The sequence below is a fragment of the Urocampus carinirostris genome, chromosome 18, assembly GCF_059441175.1.
Source record: "Urocampus carinirostris isolate Australia breed hairy pipefish chromosome 18, RoL_Ucar_1.0, whole genome shotgun sequence".
Classification (NCBI taxonomy): Eukaryota; Metazoa; Chordata; class Actinopteri; order Syngnathiformes; family Syngnathidae; genus Urocampus; species Urocampus carinirostris.
This window is the reverse complement of record NC_142366.1, coordinates 11682356-11694097: the sequence shown is the minus strand read 5'-3', so window position 1 is coordinate 11694097 and position 11742 is coordinate 11682356. Positions and strand designations below refer to the sequence as shown.

General features: G+C 40.3%; 1 protein-coding gene across 1 annotated transcript; it reads left to right on the top strand.

The window, feature by feature from the left end:
- The first annotated feature begins 2418 nt into the window (after positions 1-2418).
- On the top strand, positions 2419-9516 carry chst2b (carbohydrate (N-acetylglucosamine-6-O) sulfotransferase 2b). Its single transcript, XM_088322380.1, has one exon. The coding sequence runs from the start codon at positions 2709-2711 to the stop codon at positions 4104-4106; it is 1398 nt and encodes a 465-aa protein (XP_088178506.1). The 5' UTR covers positions 2419-2708; the 3' UTR covers positions 4107-9516.
- The last annotated feature ends 2226 nt before the right edge of the window (positions 9517-11742 follow it).

Here is an 11742-nt window from a genome sequence, read left to right as displayed (position 1 = left end):
TCCTACTGCGCATGTGCGATACTCGAGGGAAACGCTGATTACGTAACGGATACGCTGTTCTACGCAATTTTCCACTGTATCCTCCAAACACGAGGGATATAATGTTATGAATCTAATTAAGATATAGAGAAATGTGTTCAAATGCAGAATTTGTATATTCGAATGCAAAAAACACGAAACTGCACTAGTGATAAACACCCAGCAGAGAGCAGTGTGCTCAAAGACTTCAATAGAATCACCTGAGTGAGCTCAGAAAATATACACTGTATGCTTTTTCCTCTTTTGCTAAACAAACAAAATAACAAAAGTGATGGAAACCAAAATGGCCATCTTAGAACCCATAAACATGATAAAACATAGAGCAATATAATACTATTACAAACCAACTAGACGAGACGGAATAGAATAGAATAGAATAGAATAGAATAGAATAGAATAGAATAGAATAGAATAGAATAGAATAGAATAGAATAGAATAGGGGCAGCACGGCGGCGCAGTGGTTAGCGCTTGTGCGGCACAGTTCATGTCATGGGAACCTGTCGTGGGTTCAAATCCAGCTCCAGACTTCCTGTGTGGAGTTTGTATGTTCTCCCCGTGCTTGCGTGGGTTTCCTCCGGGCACTCCGGTTTCCTCCCACATTCCAAAAACATGCATTTCAGGTGAATTGGCCGGTCCAAATTGTCCCTAAGTGTGAATGAGCGAATGAGTTGTCTGTCCCTGTGTGCCCTGCGATTGGCTGGCAACCAGTTCAGGGTGTCCCCTGCCCACTGCCCGGAGATGGCTGGGATGGGCTCCAGCCCCCCCCGCGACCCTAATGAGGATAAGCGGTACGGCTGATGAGATGAGATGAGATGAGAATAGAATAGAATAGAATAGGGGGTTAGCGCACGTGCAGCACAGTTCAAGTCATGGGAACCTCCTGCGTGGGTTCAAATCCAGCTCCAGACTTCCTGTGCGGAGTTTGTATGTTCGATTCCCGGCTCCTCCGTGTTATATGTTGAGGTCTCCTTGGGCAAGACACTGAATCCCTAATGCCCCCGATAAGCAGGTCAGCGCCTTGCATGGCTGCATGGCTGCATGGCTGCTATTGGTGTGTGAGTGTGTGTGAATGGGTAAGTGTGAAGCACATTGTAAAGCGCTCTAGGACGTCTTCATTGACTTGAGAAGCGCTATATGAATGCAGACCATTTACCAATAGAATAGAATAGAATAGAATAGAATAGCATTGTCCTTGTGATCATTGATATCAACATGGTGAAACATTGAACGCAATGTGACACTCTAGGGTGAACATGTAAAGACTGATAAGAGACAGTCAGAATAAATAAGCAACAACATTCACAATGTAGTGCTAAGAGACTGGTCAAAGTTATAACAATGGTTAAATGAAAAATGATGCAATAACATTATCAGTATCAACAACAACAACAACAAAAAATCAAATAAAATGCAAGATGTATATTCCCCCTTTTTGTGCACTTCTTCAGGGTGGTAATAAGAACTTTAATTGATAATAATAGTAAAGTAATGCATATTTTAGCACTGCCGTCAACCTCAGCCAATTGCTCCTTTTATTCCCCTTATTAAGCGATAATAAACCTTACAAACATAACGCAGCACTTATTTACAGTCAAACAAACTATGTAGAATAAAAACAAAGATGATTTATATAGGCCTAAACAAGTTGACTTTATTTACCAAATAAACAAAACAAACAATTGTTTCAGCATCAACATTTAATTTTTTTTTTTCAAAAAAGTAAATTTTCTTATTATACATAGCAGTAAATTTATATTTCTTTTGCCGTAAAAAAATAGTTCTACGGCGTACAAATTTCAAAATGATCAGAAAACGTACAATATGCAGGGAAATCATATAAATTGGTAGGTATGTAATAAGTACATATATATATATATATATATATATATATATATATATATATATATATATATATATATATATATATATATTTATCTACTGTTTATATAGCGACAGATTTAACTGTATTGTCAGACAAGCAACGTCACAAATTTAGTCAGACAGTCGTCCGGCACAACCAATTGCGTGGCTGATTAGCTAAATGACGTAATTTAGCCAACCTATAGTGTGAGTCCGTGGGCGGAGCTCCACCGTTAGCTTCGGATTGAATGTGTCCAGTGTGTGTATTCGCCAAAGCGGGAGCGCAACGCTAGGAATAGACGACCAAAATCTTTTCAAAACATATCGCCCAACCGGCAATTTAGTGGATTTGTGCCTCCTTTGCATCAGATTTGGATTATTCAAGGTGAGCCCTGCTGAGTCTCCGTGCCACACCGGTGAAAGAATTGAGCGAAAGGCGTGGGGACTATTTTATTGTCTGGGATGCGCAATTTAGGGAGTGGGGGTGGGTGGAGGACGCGTCCCGGGGTGAGCACGCGGTGGGGGGGAGTATTCCGGCTCCAACATGGGCGTCTGGGACAATAACGATTCTACTCATTGTTGCCTTCGCTCTCATCTGGCGTTGCCATGAAGACCGTTGCGCAGTGCAGCGCCAAGCAGCGGATTCGGAATCGGCGGGGATTACATAATAGAATCATCCTTGTCTAGTTCCCGACACCCCCAACCCTTCCATTTTTTATTTATGATTCCACACATATTCTTTACGTATTGTCAATGTAAGAGTTGCTTTTGAGGGGGCGGGTGGCGGGATTCTGTGTGGTGGGCACAGATGAGAGGCAAAACGTATCACCCGCCGCTGAAGTTGACGGCACCCTGGGAGAAGGATGCTGGCTTCGGCAGGAAGCTCAAGACCTACAGGAACCATACCAAGATAATAGCGCAGCCCGGCATCGTGATGAAAGTGCTGCGCAGGAAGCGGATTGTGCTGTTCGCGGCATACTTCCTGCTCCTGGTGCTGACCATGCTCAACTTGGCCAACTACAAATGGACCAAGGAGCCTCAGCCCTGTGGCCACCCGGTGAGGGGCGCCGCCTACCAGGGCCGCTCCGACCTACGCTACCTCTACCGCCCTTCTCTGGCCAAAAAGCGGCAGCTCATTTACGTCCTTACCACCTGGCGCTCGGGCTCGTCCTTCTTCGGTGAACTGTTCAACCAGAACCCGGATGTTTTCTTCCTGTATGAGCCTATGTGGCACATCTGGCAGAAGTTGTACCCGGGCGACGCTGTTTCCCTGCAGGGGGCAGCACGCGATATGCTGAGCTCGCTCTACCGCTGTGACTTGTCCGTCTTTCAGCTCTACAACAGCCCCGGGGGCAAGAATTTTACTTCGCTTGGGTTGTTTGGCGCCACGCTCAACAAGGTGGTCTGCTCCTACCCACTCTGCTCGGCTTACAGGAAGGACGTGGTGGGTATGGTGGATGACAAGGTGTGCAAAAAGTGCCCCCCGCAGAGCCTCAGACTGCTGGAAGATGAGTGCCTCAAGTACAAAACAGTGGTCATCAAAGGGGTGCGCGTCTTGGATGTCAACGTCCTTGCTCCCCTCATGGAGGACCCCTCCCTGGACCTGAAGGTGATCCACCTGGTCCGAGACCCGCGGGCGGTGGCCAACTCCCGCATCAAGTCCCGGCACGGCCTCATCCGGGAGAACTTGCAGGTGGTGCGGAGCCGGGACCCCAAACTGCGGCGGATCCCCTTCGTGGACCCGGGTCACAAGGCCAACAAGAAAGACGGCTCTGACTACCACTCTATCGGCGCCATGGAGGTGATCTGCGACCGCACCTCCCGTACGCTGAGGACTGCGTTGAACCCGCCAGGTTGGCTCAGGGGCAAGTACATGGCGGTGCGCTACGAGGACCTGGTGGATAACCCGGTGAAGACCTTGCGTGCCGTCTACCGCTTCGCCAACCTGACGGCCAACCGCGACATCGAGGCCTTCGCCCTCAACATGACCAGCGGCTCCAGTTCCTCGTCCAAACCCTTCATCGTGTCGTCGCGCAACGCCACCCAGGCGGCCAGCGCCTGGCGGACCGTGCTCAGCATCCAGCAGATCAAGCAGGTGGAGGACTACTGCCACCACTCCATGGCCGTGCTGGGTTATGAGCGCGTGCGGACTGCCGGCGAGGCCAAAGACCTGAGCAAGTCGCTCCTGACACACTCCAAGCTGTGAAGACGCTGCCAAAGACGCCACATTCGGAATGTTTCTTTTCTAATCTGGTAAAATGAGGACATTTTTCAAGTGCGGGGGTTCTCAAATTATTTAAGTCTGAGATGCTTTGTCGCTTGCTGCCATTGACGATTATACACGCCAAAATTATCATTATCTTGAAAAAGTTTTTAAAAGATGCAACATGGATTGTATTAGCGATTAAAAACAATTCACACCTGATTTTGAACTTGCAAAGACAAACAAGGAGGTCCGCGGCCGGGTCCCCTCTCTTTTTAAATCTTCAATGTTACATAAACTGATCACTAAAGGGCGTGGGTATCAAAGAATAACTACACGATTGGCCGATAGCAACAATTTTGTCATCGTGAAAACACTGAACAACAGTGTCCAATAATACTCAATATAAGAAACATGCATCTTATGAAATGTCTTTTGCAGAATTCCAATATTAAAAACATAATGAACTTATCATTACCCCATTGGCAGACAACTTTACTATTTCATCAGTCTATTTTTTATTTCATGGGAGTATTTAATCTTGTTTCTTAGGATAAATAAGATTAAAAAATATTTTAGGCAAATGTTGTTATCAATATTTGTACTTATATTTTGACTGTCCATATTATTTGACCATTAGATGTTGCTATATTGTATAGTCCACCCAAAACAATCGGTTCTACAAAGGACAAGGAAAAATACATACTAGGAAGACTCAAGTTACCAAACTGTACTGTTTTTTCTGTTTTTATTTGGGCAAAAACTTTGTGAAATTTTTATTTTTTGTAGTAGCCGTAGCAGCAAGATGGCGTAAAATGATATCTGCTCTCTATAGTTGAGCCTCATGTTATGTTAAACAAGTCTAAGAGTAAATTAAAATGGATGTTTGTATATAATCATTTTCAACTATTTTTGCTTATTATTTGAATCAATATATATTGTTTTACAAATAAAGGCCTTTTTACTAGTAGGAGTCTAACAATATACACACTGTCCCTTTAAAGGGACAGGTTGTAATATTAAGTGCCTCCTAGAGTTAACGAAAACTTTTATTCTGTAAAAACAACAACAGTGATTTGAATATTAGGCAATAATACACTAACTACCACATCATTTTGTATATTTTTTAAACACTGGAATCCACACTTAGGTTGCTGCCATGTTTTTCTGGCATCAAGCTGATTTAAAGTGCATGTTTAGACTTTAGTAGAAAACAAATTTCATAATATAACTATAAAAAATACACTTCAAAAAGCTAAGTTTTCTGTCATTGGGGTACGATTTTAATTTTTTAAGTGCAGAGTCTGATACAGAATTCTATGTAGTGCTTTTCATATTAAACTTTTTGTTGCCAACATGTAAAACTGACAATAAAGCGCCAACTACAGCAGAGGAGTATTTACTACAGTAAGATTTTTGTTTTTAATACCTCCAAAATTAGGATTGTGCCAGCCAATATTGATTCATTTGTTAGGGTTTGACAGGAATAGGTATCTAAATGTGCAGGTACCCAAGGAAAAGACTCAGGACCACAATTTCACCGAACAGGATTTTTTAAATTTATTGAGGAGTGGGTTTGGAAGACCAAAATCAGAGGGAAGACTTGATGAATCTGACGAGGTGGTTGGGGCGAGCGGGGAGGTGAAGACACTGTTTTTTTGAGCAGAGAGAGTCTAGAAGCAGGGGAGAAAATCAAGGGATAACAGGAGGCAAACACAACAATCCATAATTGAATATAAATACAGGGATTGGCTTCCACAAACCACAATGGTCATTCTGTCGAGTTTTAAAGAGTGAATGGATCCATGTGGGGGAGGGAGGAATTTACATGAAGGCAGATGTGAAGATTACAATGAAAATGTGGCTGACCACGGCAGACGAAGACATTTCCATACCCACCTTCATGTCAGTTGCACATGGATCAATTTACTACCAAAACTTGATAGAATGACCATTGTGGTTCGTTGAAGTCAACCCATGTTTGATAATCACGTTTTAAACTTAGATCTTTGGATTCCTTTCTCGATTATTACTTTTGCTTCCTGTTGAACCATTGCTTCTCTCTTTTGCTTATAAGACCCCCTCCCCTCCAAAACTAGTGATTCCAGCTTCCCACTTGCCCCAACCCCCTCGGATTTATCAAGTTTTCCCTCTGTTTCTGGTCTTCCACACCCAGATTTCAGTAAATTTCAATAAATCCTGTCCTGTTGAAATGCTCATCTTTAGGTCTGTTCTTTGGGTACCTGGCACATTTGGCTACTTATTCTGGTTAAACCCAACAGAACTAGCTGTAGTTGCTTGTCTCCAGGAGTTTTTAAATCAGGGTCTCAAACTGCATTGAGTTGGGGGCCGCTGAAACAAAGGTCCAGGCGAGGTTGGACCAAATAGAATTTTCCACAAAAACAGCGCTGATAAAAACATTCTTTTGTTCATAAAGGGACAGTGTTTTATGTTTGTCCACCAGATATCGCTGTAATGTATAGTGCCACCAAAAACACGTCCAAGGAAGACCACAAACTATGGAGACTGAAATTGAGCAAAAAGCACCGTTTTTCCAATGTTTACCCAGCCTTTCACAAAGTAAGACAAAAAGAAGGGAAAATACTTTTTTTTTTATAGGAATAAGATAATAGGAAAGAAGAAATAAGAAAAACAGAAAACAGGAATGAAAAGAAAAGAAGGGAAAATGAAGCAAAACAATGAAAATGGAGAATAAGAAAGAAAATAACTGAGAAAGAGAAGAGAGGAATTAAAGAAAAAACAAACAAAACATGAATTTCCCTATTTTTCTTTTATTTTTTCTTGTTCTTTTTTTACTTCCTTTTTTAATGACTCTTACTTTTTGTCTCATTTCCTTTCTTTTTCCCTTTTTTCTGTTTCCGTTTTCTTTTTTTATTACTCACCTTTTTAAAAGTATTAAGGTGCCTTTTAGTCACTTTGAGAATCCATATTTTGTCTTCTCCAGTGGTGCTTTTAGCACTTGTTTTCAGTGGCAATACTGAATACAGTGACATCTAGTGGGCAAAAAATACAAACTGTCCTTTTAACTTTCATATTAGGTCAGTGGCCATAAACTATCATCCTGGAGGCCACGAGTTTCAAACCCCTGTTTTGAAGGGTGAAGGTTGAAGACTGGCCCAGGAATGAAGAGTAGGGACAGGGATCTTGGTTAGGACATTTCATAACACCATTAATATAGAACATTTTCCCATGAAAAAAAAGTTAGAGTACAAATATATTTTAATATAAAGCTGCAGTTATTTAAAAAAAAATCATAGTTGAAACTTATAGCACTATATGGCACAGCAGCTGAGTGGTTTAGCACGTCCGCGGCACAATTCTGAGGTCATGGGTTCTCAATCTAGCTCCCAGCCTTCCTGTGCGGAGTTTGCGTGTTTTCCCTTTGCTTGCGCTGGTATCCTCTGGGCACTCCGGTTTCCTCCCACATTCCAGAAACATGGATGTCAATTGGTAATTGACCGGTCCAAAATTGTCACTAGGTGTGAATGAGCAAGTGTGTTGTCTGTCTCTGTGTGCTGTGACTGGCTGGCAACCAGTTCAGGGTGTCTCTTGCCCACTGCCTGAAGACAGCTGGGATGGGCTCCAGCACCCCCGCGACACTACTGAGGACTGGATGGATGGATGATTATCCCCTGAAAAATTATTTACTAAAATAGTGCTACACAATAACACAATAAATGTACTTTGCACCGTGCAGTGAAAACAATTCAACCATTTTTTTAAATGAATGACTTCACCACGTGAATATCATTGATGCATATTTTTGTAATGAAAAAGAATGTACAAATTCTCCATTATGCCTTTGAATTTTCATTTATGTAGAATTAAAACGATGTTCACGGTTTACGGATCCGTTAACTGCCAGGGTTATCAGGGCCCCACTCCCTGTACAGCCAGGAGGCACCCATTCCTCTTCAGGCCGTTTTCTAGGGTTGGGGGTTCCTCCTCCACATAAAATAGTATTGTCAAAGTCAACTTTTTTTGTCAATTCTGCAGCATAAACAGAATTTAAATTATTATACTCTCAAATCATCGTGTCTAGAAGATAAAATAAACACTACTCCAGATGATGTAGTGGAGGGCCAAGCAATGCTTCCCGGACCCCAGTTTGAGAACCCCTGCTCTGACGTGTATGTATCCTCAAAAGTGGATGTTATTTTTTTGAATGTTTGGAAGAGGAAAAAATGTTTTCCAGTCACTCCATATCATCCGTACAAGTGAAACTAGTGGATGAAGAATAGATCAAAGACAATCAATGCCATAGGCAACGTCGTTTTTATTCGTTGTATTATTATTTTTTTTCTTATTTTGTCCTTGTACTTGGGCAATTGTCTTAAAATTTGCAGAACTGCTCGTCCTTGTCGTCAGTGTGAGCAGTCTAGTTTTTTTTTCTCAATGTTTACAGCTGCTTGTTTTACTCTCATCCGACTCATGTGAGCTCTGATGTGTGCAGGGAGGGGGAAATATCAAGTAAACAAGCAAAGAGTTACTACGCTTTTTGGCCCGAGTATTGATTTGGTTTCGCACGCTTAACCCACAGGTCTCACTAAGTTGTATTTAACACCGGAAATTGCAGAGGGGTGAATCACAATTAGCCTATATAGAGTTTTAATATGTTGATTTTTCTAAAAATCCATTTTTTATCCCTTGTTTTGTAGTCAATCACTACAACAAAATATCTCCACAGACTATGAGTGGTTTCAGCAAAGAAAATACAGTAAGTATACTAAGCCAGGGTAACTGTTAGCTTTTTTAATATTTCAATAATGCTTCAGGTCATTTGTTAATTATTTGGATACACTAACATTTTTATTAGTCAGAAGAAAGTAAATTAGAATTGTAGTTACTGCCTTGCCACAAGTAAGTAATCAAAAAAAGAAAATTATTAATAAATACATTTTCTCCCTTTGTTAAAATCCCCAGCTTAATGACTGCACAAGTTCTGAGACATAAATGCACAGGATATTATTCATAATACCCAAGTAATAATTTTATTCAATCAGGGGTCTTAAACTTGCAACCTAAGGGCCAATTGCTGGCTATGAAATGATAACTTGAGTCCCCCACCTTAAAATGAAACACGTGGATTATGGGTTTACTACTGATTGATTGACTTATTATCATATTCTTATTTCTAGATTTTTACATCTTGTTTTGTGTATAAAACGTTCAAAAATATATTACATTACAGTGGAATGTGTTTATAAGAGCTTTTCTTGGGGAAAACAGGATTTGGCCCAACCTCACCCAGACCTTTCCTCTGGCGTCCCCCAAGTAAATTGAGTTTGAGATCCCTGTCTCGGAGGGACCACTAGATGTCGCTGTATTGTGTTTTGCAAATGAAAACAAATACCATAAAGCAAAAGAAAGTATACAAACTATGGGGGCTCAATGTGACCAAACTACACCATTCTTCTTTTTCATTTTGGACCGACAATTATGTCAGTCCACTCCTGGTTCAAGTTATGTAAAACAAATGCAGATTCCTCGACCTACTATTATTTAAAAAATACTGTACACCTTTTTATGATAGTTCACCTAAATAATACACAATTTCACTTTGATGAATATTATATGAGGTTACGTTCAAACATGTTTTATTTTGATAAAGATAATCAGTCATCTACCATTGAAGGTAAAAATCCAGGAATTTCTAATTGATGGTGTATAAATTATCAATGGATTACAAAAATGGTCCTGGATTAATTTTACAATCAATTGTCGCACCGCCACTCTTTGTAATGATTTTCTTGATTGTAAACATTGGTTTTCAATTGTCTAAAAGTTTGTTGATATGGCACTGATGCCTTAATCGGCGCAAAGCTTTATTTCACTAACACGGTAGAAATAGAATACATAATATATGATTATCTATATAGTAAAGCTTGAATTATTTATCTAATTTGGACAGACGGCTTCAAAATGTTACAAATTTTGGGTGGTGTGGTAGAACAGAGAGAGGGGACAATGAAACAAGATTCTAGATGTTCAAAGTGGCCCCTAAATGACACATGCAAAATGTAATCTCGTCATTATGTCGCCGTAAAGTCAAGATTACATAGCAAGAAGCTAAAGCTTTCCTCCATCCTCTCTCCTTTCTCGTCTGCTTCCCGCCAGCAGTTTATTCCCTTTTGCATTGAAACAGCCGCTTCACACTCTAGTGCTTCTAAATCACTGCACTGACCCAAAAACAATAAAATCCATTCCCAGCGCGGAGGCTCGTTTAATGCCTGATATGATCTTTTATTAAATAAGCAAAAAAATACAAATAAAAAAATAAAACAACAAAAACACAGACTATATAGCTGATAGGCTGTGTTCTGTGTGAGAATACATGGAACAGAAACAATAACCTCAAACCTGGATTGCGTAGAGGGCTGCATTGTCCTTTGATTTGCTAAAAAAAACACACCTTTAAATTAAAAAAAACAAAAACAAACATTATAAAACAGACATTTTCTTATTACAACAAACAAGTAATTTCATAAATCAAGAGAGTAATTTTATTTTTTCAAGCCATTAAAAAGTTTTCAAGTAGTCACTGAAATTGGTATCGACACCACTAGTAAATTATCGCACAATCATGTGGAATTAAAACCATACGGATTTAAAATATTTTTTCCCCGTAACTGCACAATATTAATGACATAACATTTCTCTATGTGGAATCTGTGGAAGCAAATAAATTTGAAGGACGAAGCAAGCTTTATTTATAGGGAGCCACTATAACAATATCAGAAGAGTCTAGCGGTGAGCCATAGCCTACAGCCAAGTGGCTAACAAGAGTGACTAAAGAAGGAAACAATGGGAAAAAAGTCAAAGATGCCTGAATCATGGGAATGTCACAAGGCTCGGCTATTGAAGGTAACATAGCGTGTAGAAGCACCACTCGTACAAGCTACCTGTGATACATTTTCATTCGGACTTACTCAGTAATAAGATGGCGGCCAAACATGTCAACTTTTTCAAAGGAAATCTCAAATTGTGTCACTTTACAAATTTCCAAATCTACGAGTCTTTAAAAAATAGTAGTCTTTTTTGCTTATCATTTAAAGCAGTATTGTTTTATTTGAACCATTGAAATATAATTTTACCTCTATATAATACAGACGATAAGGTTATAAGCTGTTCTTCATGTATTTTTGTTTAAACAAAATGAATAATTTGGAATTAAAAAGCTATCCAACTGACAGGAGAAAAACAGTTGATTTGTTAACCATTTAAATTCTGTGTTAAAGTTAATTGTGACGTAAATTAACTCAATTTTGAGCCCTAGTATTTGTTGTAGCATCTTTCCAACTTACATGGGGATGCAAGTGTGTCCGTCACACAATCGTAACCTCACATCAGCTTCACAATGATCCCTTTGTGAAAGGGCGGTAATAGAATTCTAATTTAGAAAGCACTTGTGTGTTTATCTGTGTGTCTTACATTGTGAGATAGCTGCCTGCCTGTTCCCAGCCTGATGACCTCAAGGCCCGGTGACCCTATTCTTTGTGAGTGAAGGGCCTTTGCTTTTAGGGCAGAAAGCGCTGATATGGAGTCAGAGGTAGGATTTTCAGCATTGGGAACAGGATTACCTTTCATTCTCTGTGGGTAAAACAGCTGTGTTTCAGGA

Excerpts from the sequence above, each read along its gene's own strand:
- chst2b (XM_088322380.1), top strand. The coding sequence starts at position 2,709 with ATGAGAGGCAAAACGTATCACCCGCCGCTGAAGTTGACGGCACCCTGG.